The 19,904-nt window shown below is 37.7% G+C and overlaps 1 protein-coding gene across 10 annotated transcripts in view; it reads right to left on the bottom strand.

The window, feature by feature from the left end:
* Positions 1 to 19,904, bottom strand: part of GAB1 (GRB2 associated binding protein 1) — a 162,541-nt gene that overhangs the window by 12,995 nt on the left and 129,642 nt on the right. For 5 of the 10 annotated variants that reach the window (XM_074274464.1, XM_074274466.1, XM_074274471.1 and 2 more), the window contains exons 4-7: positions 14,748 to 15,352; positions 11,469 to 11,554; positions 10,958 to 11,261; positions 1,368 to 1,457 (exon numbers count right to left, since the gene is read on the bottom strand). In XM_074274464.1, the coding sequence (XP_074130565.1) occupies positions 1,368 to 1,457; positions 10,958 to 11,261; positions 11,469 to 11,554; positions 14,748 to 15,352 (1,085 nt within the window). The remainder of the gene's footprint in view (positions 1 to 1,367; positions 1,458 to 10,957; positions 11,262 to 11,468; positions 11,555 to 14,747; positions 15,353 to 19,904) is intronic. The other 5 variants (XM_074274468.1, XM_074274469.1, XM_074274472.1 and 2 more) reach the window with 1 other exon arrangement.

Here is a 19,904-nt window from a genome sequence, read left to right as displayed (position 1 = left end):
ATTATTATAAAACCAACAAATGACAACTGGAGATAATTAGTTTGATTTATGAGTGATCCTGATTTGCTCAGTGAATCACAACTCTAGGCAGTCTGAAAAGCCAATTGACACAGATATGCACATGACAGCTTAAAGATTTAATTTGAACACTGCCTGCCTTAGACAATGAATTCCTCTTTGAATTCCAAACAGCTCTTGGCCCTCATCACCAAAATGTTTTCTTAAAGTTAAAAAAAAAAAAAAAAAAAAAAAAAAGTTGTTTGGTGGTTATTTTTTTTTCATAGATGATGAGCTCAGAAAAACATCACAATTGATTCCAAACATCTATTACTATAAATAAGGTCATATACATAATGTGTGGTTATTATCAGATGCCCCAACGAGCCCCACATGGCACATGACTGAGGGCACTGGACGGGATGACAAGACATGAACTATGAATTGCTTCATTAAAATTTTTGAGATAATGGGAGAATTCTGCTGGTGCCTGACCTTGCCTTGGCTGATCCTGCCTTCTGAGATCATAATTCTTTCTTAAACTCCAGATATTTGTTATAGTTTAGCTGACAAATGAAGTCCAGCCATTTTTCCAAATATAAACTAAATTTTATATATGTTTATTATATTTATATTAATAAAATAAAAAATAAATATAAAATTCATGGAAATTGGTTACCTAGATGGCATTCTCTAAAGTGCGGTTAAATACCAGCAAGAGACACCATTTGCAACAATACAAGTTATCCACAAGCTTGAGGACAGAAAAGTGACTGAGGAAATGAGAATGAACATAACAGGTCAAAACTTAATACCAAATACTTCCTTTTTAAAAATTATTTTTATGTTTCTGGGTTTTTTGTTTTGTTTTGTTTTTGTTCCTATTTGCAAGATGATAAGGATCATAGATTTAGAGCTGATTGGGACCCTAGAGGTCAATGAATCCAATCCCCTCATTTTACAGATGAGGAAACTGAGGCAGAGAGGAGCTAAGTGACTTACCCAGGATCATGAATCTAGGAAGTGAATGAGGCTGGATTTGAACCTCCAACTCTCAGTTGTCCCATGTAACAGGAGTTGGATTTCCTTTCAAGGGAAACCTCTACTCCCTCCCAAAATTAAATGTAGAAAGCTAATTATTTGTAACAGCAGTAGTTATAAACGCCTTACTGCCCATTTTTATCAATTTTTTTGAGTTAGGTTTCCTTTCAAGGGGAACCTTTGCTCCTTAACAAAGTTAAATGTAGATAGAAAAGCTTCATTTGCAACAGCAGTAGTCATAAAGACCTTACCCCCCCAATTTTCTTTCAATGTGAAAAAAATTTTTAAATCCCAAAGTCCCATACAACATGCGGTGCTAAAGTACATACCCTTTCGTCTTGTAGCAAAGTCACCTATGGTTTGTGAATCAGTTCGCTCTAAACCATGGGGTTTAGGTCTTAAAATTTTGGGACTTTGACCTAATTGGTAGAAAGAAGACTCTCTTAATAGAATGTTCTTTTTTAATGGGAAAATTGGAATTCTGTAAGAAAGCAACAGAACCCTGTTCAGAAAGGTTAAATTCCAAAAGTATAAGCCCATGGAGAATCTTACAATCCAGCCATGTCTCATGCTAGGGTAGAGGAAGCACCACAACTGAAAGGAGTAATAAGTGACATGCAAAAACATACAAAAGAAGCAAAGGGTTAAAAAAGATTGAGGCTTTTTCTTGGTTAGGTAATTTTACAGAAAAACCCAACTCCTTCCATGTTAGGAGCTTGTCTGCTAACATGACAAAAAGATCCATCACCCAAATAAAATTCTCAGAGCTAATGCAAACACATTTCAATGTCATCATTCCTCTAAAGTTTTTCACACACCACACACACACACACACACACACACACAAAAGAAATATACAATTTATAAGATCATTCATCTACTCTGGGGTTCTCAAACTACGGCCGGTGGGCCAGATGCAGCCGCTGAGGACATTTATGTGCCCGCCAGGTTATGGGAAATGGGCTGAGGGGCGGAGACAGAGTGTGAGCTTTTGTTTTTACTATAGTCCAGCCTCCCACAGTCTGAGGGACAGTGAACTGGCCCCTATTTAAAAAGTTTGAGGACCACTGCTCTAGAGCTAGAAGAGATCTCCAAAGCCTTCCTGTAGAATGCCCTCCCTCCTTTTTTTTTAAAATGAGGTCTTAATCTTCCCTACATGTTCCCATTTTCCATATTTTTGATTTATCCCCTCATTCGTTTAATAAACATGTACTAAGTACCTGCTGTGTATAGAACATCCTGCAAATACTATACATCAGAAACAAAATTTCCACAATACAATCCCTTTCTTCTTCTTTTTTTAATTAAAGCTTTTTAATTTTCAAAAGATATGCATGGATAATTTACAATTCTTTTTTTCCTGTAGAATTCTCCCCCTTTTTTTAAACCAAATAAGGTCCTAGTCTTTCCTACATGTCCCCATTTTCCATATTTTGGATTCATCCCTTCATTCATTCAATAAACATGTACTAAGTAAGTACCTGCTGTGTATCAAACACTCTGCAAATACTATGTGACAGAAACAAAATTTCCCCAAGACAATCCTTTTCTTTTTTCTTAAAGCTTTTTAAATTTTCAAAAGACATGCATGGATAATTTACAATGCTTTTCTTCATGGGCTTTTCAGTTCATGAGGGATGTAAGATGTAAGCTTAGATAAATTACACTGGACAGGAAAAAACCAAATGCTATAGTGAAATCCAAAAATAAAGTCATTACTGACCAACAGAAGGAAGACTTCATGGAGGAGGTGGTACTGGCAACAGGCTTTAGGACGGATAGATACAGTGGCTGTTCTGAAAAACCCATCTGTTTACAACCATCTTTTTTCCTTGAGATGCCATTTTCAGCCCATTACTGCCCCTATTTTCCCAGCCAATCAGTTATATACTTTGGTGGGTCTAAGATGGAAAATTCGGAATTCTCCTCTTTGGCTTTTTCCTGGTAAATTTAAGATTGGATTGCCACTTTTCTTCTTCCCCCCCTCAAGCCTGGTAACATGGACATATACTGCAGGAAATCTTGCATTTGGTTCATGCATTTGGGTGTGCTGATGATAATTCTCTTTGCTACTTTAGATTGACACAGAAAAATATCGCTGTGACTGCCATCATTTCCCCGTTTAACCTGAACGCCACAGACTTGCATTGATGGACACCCAGCTTTCTCCATTGTGACTTGATGTCATAAAAGCAGGTCATTCAAGTCAGTCAGGCTTATCATTCCAGGAGACAGGATAAACAAGGAAAACTTTGATAGCTTTTAAATGTTTCCTATTACTTTTTAGTGGGAGATGCATTTTACAAACAAATAAAAAACCTCCCCCAGTACTCTGAGCTAAAATTGTGGGAAAAGATATGAACTAGTCTCATGGCATTGGAAAGTATGAAATTATTATTTTATTCCTATCTAGTGGCTTATTTTTTCTTGGCATTATCGTCCCCAATTAATAGATTTCTCTTCTAACACACAAAGAATCTATGAGATTCCATGACTCCATATGCAAAATTTTGTTCCTTTCTTCCTTTTGAGGTGTTTGTGTGTGTATATTTGATAGGAGAGAACTATAAAATCAGACTTGCCAGTGCATTCACAATGTTTATTACAGCCTAAAAATTCCTTCAACTGTCTGACAAAAAAAGTTTTGTTTTATCAATTTGCAAGACTTAAATGATTTGACCAAAACTATAGAAGTTACCCTAGATGATGGGATTTAAGTTAGTTTCCCTGATGCCAAAATCCAGCATACCTTATATACTGTGTAGGATGATCCTGGTAATAGAGATGGATGAGCTAAGTCAGGTCCAGTCTCCCTTAAAATCTACCTAGATTTATCAGTCCTATGCGTTGTGGAATCTTACCACTATCTTCTTCCTTCATTTAAATTTCCCGATAGCAAGACATGATGCTTTAAAATATAATCATACAACTGTCTTCTTCCTTCATTTAAATTTCCAGATAGCAATTCATGATGCTTTAAAATATAATCATACCTCTGTTTTCTTCCTTAGTTTAAATTTCCAGGTAGCAAGAGATGCTGTTTTAAAATATAACTATAATTTGCACCCAAGTATAACTCAAAGTTAGTTATAATGTCTTAAGTAACAAAACAGTAACTGATCTCAAACGTACATTATTCTTCCTTTTTCAGTGGTGAACAGGACAGAGTCCTCATATAGCCAAAGATACATAAAAAAATCTGCATCACTTTGTAACTATATTTCTGATTGGAATCAATTATGTGACCAACATGAGCTGAAGGATGTAACACAAAAAGGCGAATTCCAGGCTGTCTACAGAGCAGATCCTCTGTGGGTTGGTCACAGGTATGTATGTCTGTCTGTCTCTTGCCCCCAGTACAAAGAGATCTGGAATGTCTTGTCTTTCTATTTCCCCCTTCCCATAAATATTCTAAAATACTATGATATAGGTGAAAATGCAACAGAACAAAGAACAGAAGGTAAAAGGAAAAGAGAAAAAAAACCCCTCCATTCTTATGAGATGTGGGCCGCTGACTCCACTGCTGACGATATGGCAGGGAATCTGGGGGAGCTCTCCGAAAGCAGCCTCTGATAGATGCGGGCTGGCTACATATGGCTATGTTAAAGACTTTTAAAAAATGCATTTTAACCTGTCATGTTTGCCAGGCTGGATCTGATGAAAGAATATAAGGTATGATGAAAACTCTTCAAGAACAGGGGCAGCTACTAGGAGCAGAATTATTATTTTTTAGAATCCTGACTTTGGCTCAAAACTGACATTCAGTTTGATGGTAACTGGGACCCAGGAAATGTATTTGAGCTGACAATCAGGGGTAAAGCAAGACCCTGAGAAAAGAGTTTGTGAACAGTAACTTCCTACTCCATAAAGTCCTAGTTCAGAAGTGTGGTTTAATATTAGAAAAGATAAAAGAACATAGAGGGAAGAGAGAAGAGAAAGAAAAAGGAAAGAGACAGAGAGTGATAGAAATAGTGACAGAGAGTAGATGCATGTACACATTTGTGCAAAGTTGGGGGGGGGGAACAGAGCAGGGATAAAGACCTTCAAATATAATACCAGATGAAATTTCCACTTGCTCCACCCCCCTCCTCTGGTATATCCAGTAGAGCACCAGAGTGAAACGAGTCCCAGAAGTCATCCTTCGCATTTGAATTTTTGACATGCCATTATAGGACAACTTCAATATGGAAAAGAAAATACAAAATCATTCATAAAACATGAAAATATGAAGTACTTTTCTCATAAGCCTGTGATAGAGATAAAACAAATAACCTTCACAATCTACAGAAGAAAATGAGATTTAGGATCATTATATATCTTGCCCAGGATCACAGAGAAGGAAGTAACAGTTGAGACTTTAAAGTTAAAGCTGAGTGGAAAAAAAAAAGGGATAGGAGAGTCTCCTCAAGTCTGAGGGTACCTAAAGGTCTCCTTAAAAATACTGATGACCTGGGATGCCATTGATCTCCCTTTATAATTCAACCTTTGCTTTAAAGGCACCTTCTGAGGTTAGGTGATACAAGAATATCTAATTACCCATTAACCTCTCCACTTCAACAGTGGGAAGAACATACACCATACACACATAGCTTTACCTTCATTGACTTTGTTAATAAGGGAATCATCCCCTGGTGGAAGCTAAGAGATGGATTTTTCTTTGATGAAAGATGGTCCCATAGGCCCGAAGTCTACCTGACAGAGGTAGGTGGGTGGGGGAATCGCTCTTAAAGAGGGAATATTACATACTAGAAGCAAGAATTGATACGGGTTTATGTCCCAATTCTTTGCACCTGATGAGACTTTCTGAATTGGAAAGGACATTGTTGGAATCACCTAGCTCAAACTCCCTTGTGTGTAAAGAGGGAAAAAAGGTTCAGAGAGAGAAGATCATTTGCTTGAGATTCAGTTTGCTGCCAGCACTAGCCCTTGGGTCTCCTGTTTCTAGTCCCATACCATTCCATTCTACTGCCCTCTCATTTGGGAAATCTAGTCCCAATTCAGCAGTAGCTGAGTTGATGCTTAAATCCTTTTATTGCAACTGTAAGCTTATCAACTTAGATATATCCTCTGAAAGTACTGATGCCAGAAAAAGCAAAACAATTATTTAAAAAAAAGCAGAGAACTGTAATCCTTATGTGCTAAGAAATGTAGCTTTATGGTTAGCCTAAGTACTACCTTTCACCAAAAATAAATCACACTGGAATAATCCAGCTTTTGAAATGTGGTACTATAGAACTTTTGAGAGTTCTTTGGATAGCAAGGATTCCAAATCAATCAATACTTTAAAAAAAAAAATTAACTCTGACTATTCATCAGAAGGATGAATACTGACGCTTAAGCGTAAATACTTTGCTACAAAATGAAAAGATAGGACTCACTGGAAAATGCCGGGATGTTTGAAGGCAATAAGATGGATAGATAGTGTCATGGAAGCAATGAACATGACTTGGACAGACTTTGGGAGATACAGGGGCACTGCTGTGCTATGATTCATGGAAGTCACGAAGAGTCAGATGCTATGTGAGTCCATAGCATCACATAGTCAGTTAAGTGTCAAAGGGCACATTTAATTTCAGGCTCTTCTGATTCCAGGTCCTACCCACTTAGCTTCAAAGAGGAGATGATTCTCTGATTCCAAATTCAGTATTTTTGCCACTGTTCCATGATTTTTGAGATTCTTTCTGTTTGGGGAAATACCAGGTCAGATTGTTTTGTGAACTGCTCCCTGAGTGGGCAAGAATGTCAGAGACAGGCAGGGCTTCAAATGAACATACCCACATCTTTTAAAAGGGGCTAACTGTCCCTGAGTGGTTTTTCTCTTAGGATGTTTACAAAATTCCAAAAGATTGGTCACTATGAAAATATGTCACTAACCCAGGAAAATTCCATCAGAAAAGGCTTTTCCTCTGTATTATCTGGGATGCCAAGTATTTAGCTGATTCAACTGCCAGCTATTTTTAGTAGGCATCCCAAAAATCATGAGTGGAGAATAACCGTTGTCGATCTTAAGTAAAAGAAGATTTTAAAAATTAAAAAAAAGTCCCATTGATATGTTGAATTGGAGGTTTGCTGTTCAGTCATTTTTCAGTTCTATGCAATTCTTCATGACCCTATTTAGGGTTTTTCTTTTCAGGAAGATGATTCTTCCTGACTCCAGCTGGTGCTCTATCCACGGTACCACCTGGCTGCTCTGACTTAGGGTACATGGTCTTAAAAAGTGTAAGCAAAATTATTCCAAAAATATAACTCCAATCGGGAACTCTAGCAATCAATCAATGTTGATTCTCAAAAATCTCATTAAAATTCAACAGTTTTACATATCCGTCCCCATCAATATTTTTTGAGATCAAGCTTAAGAAAATGTATGATTTTTATCACAAATTCATGAGGTTCTTCACAAAAAAAAGCCATATCGTACTTTATATTTATATTCCTGGGGCTAAAATGTTTACTAAGTTGAGTGAAAATTTATACATTTGATAGAATATTAGAATACTATCAGAAAATAAAAACTGTACACTAGAGAAACTCTTTAGACAAGTCTTTGGGGTCCATGATAGAAGGATGAAAGACATTTTTCATTTACTTATCACTGTATCTATTGTTTCTGTTGAAGGAATAAGAGAACAAGGATTATTTCATTTATGTTATTGTTTTCCTAGTGTTCTTTGGCACACAGCAGGTGATTAATAAATGTCAGTTTAACACCTTGCTCCTTTCATAAATGAGGATGATTGAAAAATAGCCCCAGTGATCACAAGACAGATGCCACCTCACGTCAGGTATCTGAGTGGGTTGGGGCTCAGCACTAAGTCTCAATAATTTCTGTATAACGTCCCAGCCATAGTGATCAAACCAACTTGATAAATTTCATCTTGTCTTAATTTCTCAAAAATTGTGGTCTCATTCATAATTTGTAGGTTTCTCTGTCAGGGATTAATATCTCCAAAATGTATGTTTTCTCCCAAATCCAATGCTAGGCAACAAAAACACACAAAAAGCCAAAACTCAAAAAAGTCTTATGTAGTGGTTGGAGGGGAAAGGAGGACACATATACTTTATAGGACACTCATTGGTGGAGAATTCAGAGTTATTCCTTAAACTAAGAGGTTCTGGAGGCTGTGTGCACTCTTCTGGATACAATCACTTCAAAAATATTCTAAAAATTCATTTGCACTGTATGCTGTAGCAGCTGACCTCTGTAACTGTCACCATAAGTAAGCCTGCCATGCTACTTTTCTTAGCTCTTCCTAATAGGGGATAGGAGAAGCATTCACTGAAAATGATGTCATGCCAAAAAGCGACTTCAATGGGTTTCCATGAAATATTAGCTTGAATCAAAGTTGCTTTCATATTTTGGATCCTACTAAATGGAACAGACACTGCCTATGTATTTCCAGACTGTTATATGACATTCTGGGCTATCAAATCTACTTTGTGCATGTGTATATTTGTGTGTGTGTGTGCACACAATAAACATAAACCAAACATTTATTTATTTATTTTGATCTCTCCAACTTCTCCCCCACCCATAGTGAGGAAAAGGCAAAGAAAAGCAAAGTCCTTTGCAATAAAGAAGCAAAGTCAAGCACAAAGTCCTAACTTAGCCACATCTGAAAAACGTGTGTGCTCATTTTGTATATTAGTTCATCCATTTGCTATCAGGAGGTAGGAAGCATTCTTCATCATTAGTCCTTTGGAATCATGATTGAGCATTGCGGTGATCAGAAATCTAACATCTTTAAAATTTATTTATTTTTTACTTTGCACACTTTTGTATTTGTTAATTTGACATTTGTGCTGTGAATATCCAGCACAATTCCTGGCACATTGTCAGTCATTTTAAAAAATACTATCTGACTCTTTATGACCCCATTTAGGGCTTACTTGGCAAAAATACTGGAGTAGTTTGCCATTTCCTTTTCCACCTTATTTTACAGATGAGGAAACTGAGGCAAATAAATGATTTGCTCAGATCCATAAACTTGTAAGTGAGATCAGAAAGATGATATCCTGCCTTTCTGGCTGCAGGCCCAGCATTCTATCCACTGCAACACGGCATACAGATGTTGCTCAATAAATGCTTACTCTAAAATGCTTGCCTCTCATAAATGATCATGAATAGTATCACATAGTATGACTTATTAAGTTACCATATAAAAGAAACTTTCCTACCAATGTGCACTGTTTCAAAATGTACTTTGTAGCACACTTTGTAAAAGCCCAGCTTTAAAATTTCATTCAAACAGTGTCACTATTTCTACTATCACTATATTTCTCTGGTTCAAAACAGTTAAAACGAATAGAAATATTTTGGTACTAATAAGGATAAAGACAGAAGAGTTTAGTGGATGGAGATCCAATCTTGGAGCCAGGCAGACTGGGGTTAAAGTCTGGCCTCTGACACATTCATACTCACTATGTGACCCACAATAATTTACTTAATTTTTCATAAGAGTAAAAGTTATAGGCAAGTTGCTGACCTTTATGGGGAGTTCCTCACATTGATGTGGGAGATATCAAAACCAATTTTATTTTTTTTTGGCATTATATGCAAGCCTTATTTAAATACTTTGTTAGGTCTATTCTATATCCCACTGCCAACAATAGAATAAGCTGTTTTTATTTTATTTTTTACTATAGACTTTCTGAAATCTAACTAGGTGTTTTAAAAATAGAGAAAATTAAATAAATTGGCAATAAAATCTGTTAATTTTTTATCAGTTAAATAAATTTGAAAAAGACAGTCAAACTTTAATGAACGCCCATCCTCTGAGTTCCCAAGATCTTAGCTAGACCAGAACATAATAATAGCCTTTTAAAACGAAAGCACTTTACACAGACTATCAGTCAGTCCTCACAGTAACCTACTGAAGGTTTGCTCACTTTACAGGTGACCACACTCAGGACCACCTAGGATACAAGATCCAACTTCAAGCATTCCTATTTCCAGGTCTAGAATCTATTATTCCATCTAAGATCTATGTTCTATCTAATACTTAGCTCCAACAGAAAAACAAATAATAATTTTCTCTCAAGTATATTTAACTGCTGCAGTGACCTAGGTGTTTTTAAATTGTATTTTATACATAAAATTCTGTAACACTGTCACAGGTACAAACAAAAAAAGATCTTTTCTATAGTTACAAAAAGAAGGTTATTTTACCTGGTAGAGTGATTAAAATTAAAAAGAATGACATCAGGTTGCAAATATATTTCTCACTGTGATTAGATTCTATTCTGGGACACCATCACAGGTACAAACAAACAAAAAAAGAAGATCTTTTCTAGAGTAACAAATAGAGGGGTATTTTATCTGGTAGAGTGATTAAAATGATAAAGAATGACATCAAATTGTAAATATATTTCTCCCTGTGATTAGATTCTATTCTGGGACACCATCACAGGTACAAACAAAAAAAGATCTTTTCTATAGAAACAAATAGTCTGATATTTTACCTGGTAGAATGATTAAAATGACAAAGAATGACATCACTTTGTAAATATATTTCTCACTGTGATTAGATTCTATTCTGGGACACCATCACAGGTATAAACAAACAAAAAAAGAAGCTCTTTTCTAGAGTAACAGAGGGGTATTTTATCTGGTAGCGTGATTAAAATGATAAAGAATGACATCAAATTGTAAATATATTTCTCTCTGTGATTAGATTCTATTCTGGGTAATAATCTACTCAAGTTAACCTAGTGAAACACTATTCCAAGAGACTAATTAATAATCCTTAAACAATTATGTCTTTACTTAATTTCAGCAGATCACAGCACATGCACACACACACACAACTTCAGGCATTTTCTGTCTATCCTCTCCATTTGAGACATTATTAGACTAGTTCAGTGCTATTTATAGCCACATTAAAAAAAAAAAATTGAAAACACTATTGCATGCTCTCCTCACCTTTTCTGTCTGGCTTGAGGTTCCTATCAACAGGAGGGGGCTCACAGTCTGTCACGGGAACCGGTCTTCTGGGAGGCGTTTTGGGGCTCGACCTGAAGCCCATGTGAGCAGGAGGCGGGACCTGCATTCCAAATGATGAAAAGTCAAATGTCCCTGGGGTCATTGGCACATAGTTGGCTTCGTGAATTGGCTCTGTAAAACTGCTGGAATGCTGTCGTGGTGGAGAGTTGGGATTCATTGGGACATAGTTTTCATCCAATTCTTCACTCGATACACTCCCCATTGGCAATATGCTTTTGTTTTTCTAAAACACATAACACACACATATATATTTTTAAAATAAAGACAGAAGTAATGATCTGAGGTGATGGCACTGTGATAAATCTCACCTACTTCTTGGAAATAAGGAGCTACTTGTCCACTTAAATGCTTTTTATTTTAGTTAAGCTAGAAGACACAAGAGTTTTGATGGGGTAGTAGGTAGTGAGATGCAGAGATCAGTTATACTTACAAGGTGGGCATGGAAGCCTTCAAGTGAACTAGATCTGTCGCTTGGAAATGTTCGTGGAATATCATAGGAGTCTTGAGAACTAGCATCTGAAAGAAAAAATAGTCAATTACACACTTTTTTCCTGTTATGAGTCATTTTCAGGATAATCAGGAATGATTCATTTTCTTTATATTAAAAAGGCCTAAGTAAAGAAAATTTTAATTAAGATTTTAAAATTCCCTTTAACAGAATGTTATCAATCTGGCTGGTACACTGAATAGCTTACATATTCTTTTTCCCCCCCCCTAATTAAAGCTTTTTATTTTCAAAACAAATGCATGGATAATTTTTCAACATTGAGTCTTGCAAAACCTTGTGTTTGAAATTTTCCTCCCCTTCCCCCCACTCCCTCCCCTAGATGGCAAGTAATTCAATATGTGTTAAACATGTTAAAATATATCTTAAACCCAATATATGCATGGATGTTTATACAATTATCTTGCTGCATAAGAAAAATAGATCAAAAAGGGAAAAAATGAGATAGAAAATAAAATATAACAGCTTATAAATTCTAATTCTCAGTACTATGTAAGGGAGGCAGTTTGATAGACTGAGGAAAGTGGCTTAGGCTTGGGATCAGGAAACTTTGGGGTCAAACATTGCCTCTGACACTTACTAAAGGTGTGTCTTTGGAACAGACAAGTCACCGCCTGGCACCTGGGCAACCCTATTTCTTTTGCACTGTCTTGTATTTACTTAGGTGAGCTCTTGCTGTTATAAGCTGTAAGATCGTAAGCAGACTGTGGGCAGGGGCAATTTCATTTATTTCTATTTTCTCACTACCTAGTATGGTGCCTAACATATATATTAGACTCTTAATAAACAGATCATAAGACATAATAAATGGCTGGAACTGGAAGGAACCTCAGAAATGATCTAGTTCGACTCCATCTTACAGATGATCCAGCTGAGGGTCTAGGACCCCAATCAAGAAACCCATGGTCAAGCAGGTGGTGGTATTAATCAGAAATAGGTTTTAAACTTTGAGTCTAGAACCAGTTACTCTTTCTGCAGAAGCAACAGTCAACAATTATCTCAAATGCCTTCCACATAACAGGACACTATCTTAGGCCCTGGGGGAGAAAGCAGACAAAAACAAAAACATAGATTGGCTGCAAATGCCTATGCAAAGAACTACCTACAATTTATCCGTTAAATCAGAATTTAGTGGTGATCCTATAAGGAGATCCCACACTAGGAGGGCTCTTATGTTGATGAAAACACAGATATTTTATAAAAGGGCTCTGTGTACTCCTTGTTGCTGCTTCTGCTATGCCCTTTCCACACTGGATAAAATTTGGGGAAAAAAAAAGGTTTTCAGTAGCTACTTGCCTATATATCTAGAGTTCTGAGAGCCCATTTTCCTGGAATCTCAACCCAATGAGGTTATGCTAGCTTCTAAGATGATCAATGCTCTGTTTAAGTCCAAATGTGGATTATGTGCTGAGAAGGTAAATCTAAGGTCCCTTCTAGTCCAGGTCTGAGATCTGGGACCTCAGTGCAGAGTGAAGATGGAGGCAGAGAGGAATTTCTGTTTTCCTGCTTGTTACAAAGAAGTCTTCCTACTATTCCTAAAGCCACTTTTGCTGAGGGCAGCAGGAACCTTCACCCTCTGATTACTCTATGGGCCAATTCGGTCACCCATTTCTGGTTCGGGGCTAGAGTTTAATTAACAACTACATTGGATCAGTTTATTTTTATAACTATAATCTTATACTTAAGTATGCATTTCTGCTTGTGAGCTGTGTTCACAAGTCACAGATGTTCTGGCAGGTGTGGATAGCAGAGAGAGGGGGACAATACACACACCCCCCCCCCTTACGTAAGCCTTTATAATCTGATCTTATTTCATAGTGGAACTTGGGAGTCTTCTCACTCAAATTCTGTCCAATTTTTAAAAATGTAAATGTATAGGTTTATTTTATAGAACAGTATGCTGGTTCTGTATTAAAACTGTTTAGAAAACCTACCATAATACCTATCTGATTATCTTAGAGGGGGAGTTTTTAACTTTGGAGGTCCATGGACCTTCAAAAAAACTGTGGCTAGACTAGGGGGAAGGGAAAGCATGAACTTGGATGGAGAAAAAAATGACATTTCTATTTCCATTAACCTCTAACTGAAATTTAGTATCTTTTTCATGCAAAGACAATAATAGCATTAACTTTTCCTTATTTTGAAAGTATTGTTGGGTTATTTAATATTCACAGATAATAGATATCAGATTTGTTTTTAATATTCTGATAACTATTTCACTATGATGGATCCCTAAGTAAACTATGTTTTTTATTTTATACATTTACAAACCTTATTCTGAGAAAAAAGTCCAAGTTTTTACTAGATGCCAAAGGACTGATTGTTCCACAAAAGGCTTAGAGGATTTTGGATGGGAAATGGTATTTGTATAAGATCACACACATTTCTTTAGGAAAAAATTAATTTTGGACAGTTCAAAAAGAACAAGGAAGAGAGACATTTAACATCGACTGTGTGTGTGAGACTTTCAGGAAATTGCTTTAAATGTTACCCAGTTTATTTTCATGACTATAATCTTATACTTAAGCATGCATCTGCGAGCTATGTTCACAAGACACAGATGTCCTGGCAGGTGTGGATAGCATGGATTCTGGTAGAAGGCGGGTCTTATCTTCAATCTGTATACAGGTCCAAAAGTATACATTTTCTGTGAAAGATATTTCTATACAAGGCCCCCTCATCAGGCCATTTTACTTGGAATATATTTCTTCCCCATCATGGGCTTTAAGAGCACTATAATAACAAGATGTGGAAAATGGGACTTTAGTTTCTGTAGGTTTAGAAAAATGCCTCCATGCAACATTTATAAGCAGCCATTAAAACTGGCTTTTAAGTGATTAAAAAAAACCCTACTAATTACTCAGCCATGAACCATGACACTTCACAGAAAGGGAGTAGAACCAATTAAAGTGGTTTTTTTTTTGGAAAATGGCGTCCACAAGCATAGGATTGGGAGGAGGAAGAGCTCCATGAGGCTACTCCAATTCATTTTCCTTGGCTGTATGGGTAGGCAGTGGGGAACAGGATTGTATTCCTGATGATAACCTGATGATAAAGATAGGTTCTGGCAGGGGTCAGCCACCAGGACTGAACTAAAAGTAGCTGAAGAACAAGAGAAATCCTAACGGCAGAACTGTTTTTGAAAACTCGGACCCTCTGAGAAGCCCAGGGACCACCCGTTCGCTAAAACTCCAAGCAATCTACCTTTTCTCAATCGGTTCAGATCCACAGTGGATATGGTATTACTCCGGGAGGGCGGGACCCCTGCGGTGGGGATGGAGTAGCTGCTGTCCGTGTCGGAGGCCGTGCGCGTAATGCCACAGGTCTCCACGGGTGATCGGTCGTGAGCGGGGTGCGGTTTCGGGGGCCGTGGCGGAGGAATGTCCGGGATGGTCTCCAGCTTGGACGTCTGGCCCAGAGCCCCTTCTGGGAAAGTCCTGGGGATCTGGTAGGTGTTCCCCGGTGTGGAGGGGATGTCATAACTGATGGAGATGTGCCTCATTTGGGCTTCCAGGGAGGACGTTCCGGATGGCGTGTTAAAAACGTAAAGCTCTCCCTCGGCCTCGGTACTCGACGGAGACGCTGTCTTGGGTAAGACGTCATGGGAGTAACTCCGCGGCAGATTGTACAGGCTGGAGTCAATAGAAACAGAGACCGCTCGGGAGGGGAGGGGGTCATACATGGCTTGCTGCTGAAAAAAGCCGTTCACCGCGTGCTTGCTCTGAGAGGAAGCAGAATTTTTATGAGAAGGGACATTATCGTTGCAGTCTGTCTCTGAAGAGGTGGATTTTGCCGAATCAGCATGTGGTCTAGACGAGAATTGTTAAGGACAGAACAGATTATTAGTATGGGGAAAGCACGGGATAACTCATTCAGTTTCAACGAACAATTACAACAGGCAGTTTAATTTTTCTCGGGGCCAGAGTGTCCTGTTCACTTAATGGCCCAAATCACAGAGCTTCTGAGACGCAAGGAAAGTCATCCAATATCTGTATCAAACCTGCGCTGTAAAAGGAAGGATCTCTTCAGTGACAGGGCGCCTGACTCTGTTTCTTTGCAAATTCCCCTAATTGCTCCTGGATCTGTACTCTGAGACAGCCCCCTCACCCCCCACCCCCCTAAAAAACCCACTCCAAACAAACAAAAAAACACTTGATGTTTCTGCAGGGCAATCTTTGAAGTACTTGAAGACACTATTTTGCTCCTCCAAAGTCTTCCCTTTTTTCAGACTAAACATCTCCAGTTCCTTCAATTCATGTTAGACATGCACAAGGCCCTTTGCAATTTTTGCTGCCCTATTCTGAATTATCTATGATACAGAGGCCAGAATGGAACATTATGTTCCAAATGTGGCTAGATCAGGGCAATGAACATAGTTATGCATAAAATGAATCAGACTGGAAAGCATAAAATATCTCAATTAGTACACAGGCCCTCCCATTTACCTTGGGTCCTCCGCCTTCCATGCCATCCTTCACTCCCCCAATCTATCTCATGACTAGACCCAGGAGGATTATTATATTCTGGGAAGGGTAAATACTTAACATAAACACACTATATGAAGCTGCACTGGGTTATTTTGATGTCAAATCCCTTGCCTGGGAAAGTTAAAATATAAAGATGACATAGTTGGGTTAGAATTTGGTGTGCTCTATGTAAATCTGCAGTACAGGGTTTGATGGATTCTGTGTTTTCATCATTCTATTTTGCAATTACTCCCCTTCACTGGAAGCCAGCCAATGATGCAAGTACCATATGGGAAGAGAATTAGAAATCTAAGAAATTTAATTAACCACCTCCAAGTCATAACAAACCTTAAGAAATGGAAATTACTTTCTTCACATCATACCTTTTGTTTGGACATGCAGAGAAACGTTCAGCTAAATTAGGATTGGAATTAAACGTGGTGGGGGTAGGGAGAGGGTTTCAATCAGCTTTCACACACAAGCCAACACAAATCTAATGGCATTAACAAAACCCATACCTTTTGGTTGATAGCTAAACAAGATGCACTCACCATCTGCTTAAGTTGAATGAGAACCCTCATGCATTTCAATGGAATTACTTCCTGAAATAACTTGGAATACATTTTGCTTCCATCCTACTTTCCCCCTCTGTAGCAGTTGATACTGCTGACCATACTTTTTGGAAAAAACAAACAACAGAAACAGGAACTTTTCTCCCTTGGCTCTGTAACACTTCAGGTATCCTGGTTCTCTCACTGTCTCCCTAAGTTCGAAGTCCCTGGTATCTCTGGGACATAGAATCTCAGCATTTTTCACTGGAAGGAATCTTAAGAGATAATCCCTTTACAGCCGGGAAACCTGAAGCCCAGAAAGCTTAAATGACTAGTAAGGTTACAAAGCTTTGTATAATGAGAATGAAGATTGGCTATCCCTATTACTACTTATTTATGCTGGCAATTGTAGCTGATGTTTATATGGCACTCTGGAGTTTGCCAAGTATTTTGTGCACATCATCTCATCTGAAGAGCCATTTCAGTAAGTATCTGTGAAATTACATCCATTTTCCAAGTGGGGAAATTGAGAATCAAAGTTCAAGGTTTGGCAATCATCACAAGATTAATGTTGGAGTCAGAATATGAAATCTCATGTTTTGATCCTGATTTTAAATACAGTGCACTTCCCACTATGTCACAGAAACTCACTGGTTGCCGCAAACAAATGAGGAAAGAGTAAGCTAATTGCATAAATGAGATATGGTCCCGACCTTCAGAATTTTCCTCTCATGATTCCATAGTTTCTCCTTGCTACCTGAGAACCCACATGGTACTAAAGAGCTAGAAGAGATCATGGTTTGAGAAAACCAGGCTCCAGTATTGATTACTTATGTAAGCATCCTCTGAATCTCACTTTCCTCCTTGATGAGAATAAAACAAATTATACTCCTTCCTTCACCAGGACTGGTTGTTCAGTCACTTTTCAGTTATGTCTGATTCTTCATGTTCCACTTTGGGGTTTTATTGGCAGACACTGGAGTGGTTTGCCATTTCCTTCTCTGGCTCATTTTATAAATGAGAGTTAAGGGACTTGCCCGGGGTCACAAGCAGCTAGCAAGTGTCTGAAACTGGATTTTAACTCAGCTCCTTCTGCCTCCAGGGGCACCGCTCTATCCACTCTGCCCTTACAATGGGGGCAAATACCGTAATGCATCATATAAATCTTAATTATGTTTATTCTTCTTGCTATGTTTTTGTCCCTTGGAGAAAGCAGGATACAGTGGAAAATACTCTAGCTTAGGAGTCAAGAACATCTGGATTAGCTGCATTATTTAAAAGATGAGGGATCTTAGGTAAAACACTCACTTTCCTCCTCTGTAAAATCACAGACTGGGCACAATAAGCAGAAAATTTAAATCTCTGCAGCCTGGTGAAACCTAAAGGATCTTTTCCAAAATGAAACCAGCTAAACTGAAATAGAGTCAACAGTAGCTAATATACACATATAAGTAAATATATTCACATATATTTATTTTACGTGTGTATATATATATGTGCGTATACATGGGTGTATATTTCTCTCAATTACAATGTGCCAGTCACTACACCAAACATCTTACAATTATTATTTTACTTGATTCTCAAGAGAAGTCTTGAAGGTGTGTGTTATGGTTATTACCATTTTACAGATGAGAAAACTGAGACAAATGAGACTAAACTTGTGCAGGGTGACATGGCTAGTAAGTGTTAGAGGTCACTGTGCCATGGAACTGTCCCATAATTTATCAAAATATTAAAAAGATAAATTCATAGGTCCAGGGTTAAGAACTCTTGGCCAGATATGGAGCTGGGAAGGAACCTCAGAGACCATTTAATTTCACTCCCTCATTTTTCAGTTAAGGAGTTTAAATGACTTGCCCAGACTGTTTGGTCTTTGTTCTAGATGCTATGTGAACTGAATTTAAGCGAGGAAGGGCTGAGGAAGTGCTGAGCAAGGTCACTGGCCTCATTTTCCCCTCCAGAGCCATCCGACCCAGTGGTCAGATAGAGATCAGAACAACTTCTTCTCTTAATAATATTTTATTTTTCTAAGTATATATAAAGATAGTTTTCAACATTCACTTTTATAAAATTTTGTGTTCCGAGTTTTTTCTCCCTTCCTTACTTTTCCTCTTCCCAAGACATCAAGCAATCTGATATGAGTTAAATATATAGAATTCTTTTAAACATATATCCATATTTGTCATATTATACAAGAAAAATCCAGGATGACTGGAGAGGACTATGAGTAAAATGGCAGACTGGTTTTTTTTTTAAACTATGGTCCATCCTAGGTCTCAGTTTGACTAAAGGAAACTCCCATTCAGTGATTTTGCTTTTTCACCCCTACTCAAAGCACAAGGGTCAAAATGCTCCAGGGACATTTGAGGAAAAAGATCATTTTTTGTCAGGGGGTAGAGGGATGGTCTAAAAGGAGAGCATTTCAAAAAGTAAAAAGGAACAAGACTATTCCAGGCAAGCGGTAATATAAAAGCAAAGAAGTGTGAAAATTTAATTATTAAAGGTAAATTAAATCAGGGAACAGCTAGTTTGCAGTCCACTGGAAAGCCAGTGCAAGTAAATGAGAAAGGTTAGAAAAGTAGACTAGAAACAGAGGGAAAGAGAATAAAGATTTATAAAGAAATCCAGACCCTGTGCTAAGTGCTTTTTTTTTTTTTTAAACAAATATTATCTTATTGATCCTCACAACTTTGGGAGATAAAGGTACTTGCTGTCTTGCTAGGCAATAGGATTTTCTTGGCAGCAATACTGGAGGGGTTAGCCATTTCCTTTCCCAGCTCATTTTATAGATAAGGAAATAGGCAAAGAGTTAAGGATCATACAGCTAATATCTGAAATCACATTTGAATTCAGATCTTCCTGTCTCTGGGCCTGGTTCTCTCTCTACTGAGTCACCTTGCTACCTCAGGTGCAATTACTATTTCCATTTTAAAGCTGAGGAAACTGAGGCAAGGGGAGGTGAAATGATTTATTTGCCCAGGTCTCCCTGGCTCCACCCCACTGTGTCATCTAGCTCGCTTATTCAGAATGAGGAATATGATTTTTGTGTTACAAAGATTATTTTGTCAAATGAATAATAGATAACAAATTAGGAAGAAAAAAAACAAAAACAAAACCTAGAGGCAGGGAGACCAGAGAGGAAACTATTGCAACAATCTAGTCAGGAGTGTGTGGGTAAATGCTTAATAATGTGTTGCTTAAGGGGAAAAATAAAATGGACACAACCCACTTTTAAACAGCTTTTCCAACACTTTCTTAAGCCTAGATAATCAATAAAACACTAAATAGATAGACCCTTAATATGTGCAATTTGTTGATTTTGAAAGTGTAAAGTGTAAAGA

The sequence above is a fragment of the Sminthopsis crassicaudata genome, chromosome 6, assembly GCF_048593235.1.
Source record: "Sminthopsis crassicaudata isolate SCR6 chromosome 6, ASM4859323v1, whole genome shotgun sequence".
Taxonomy (NCBI): Eukaryota; Metazoa; Chordata; class Mammalia; order Dasyuromorphia; family Dasyuridae; genus Sminthopsis; species Sminthopsis crassicaudata.
Note: the sequence above shows the minus strand (reverse complement) of the source record. Positions and strands in the feature narration are given on the sequence as shown.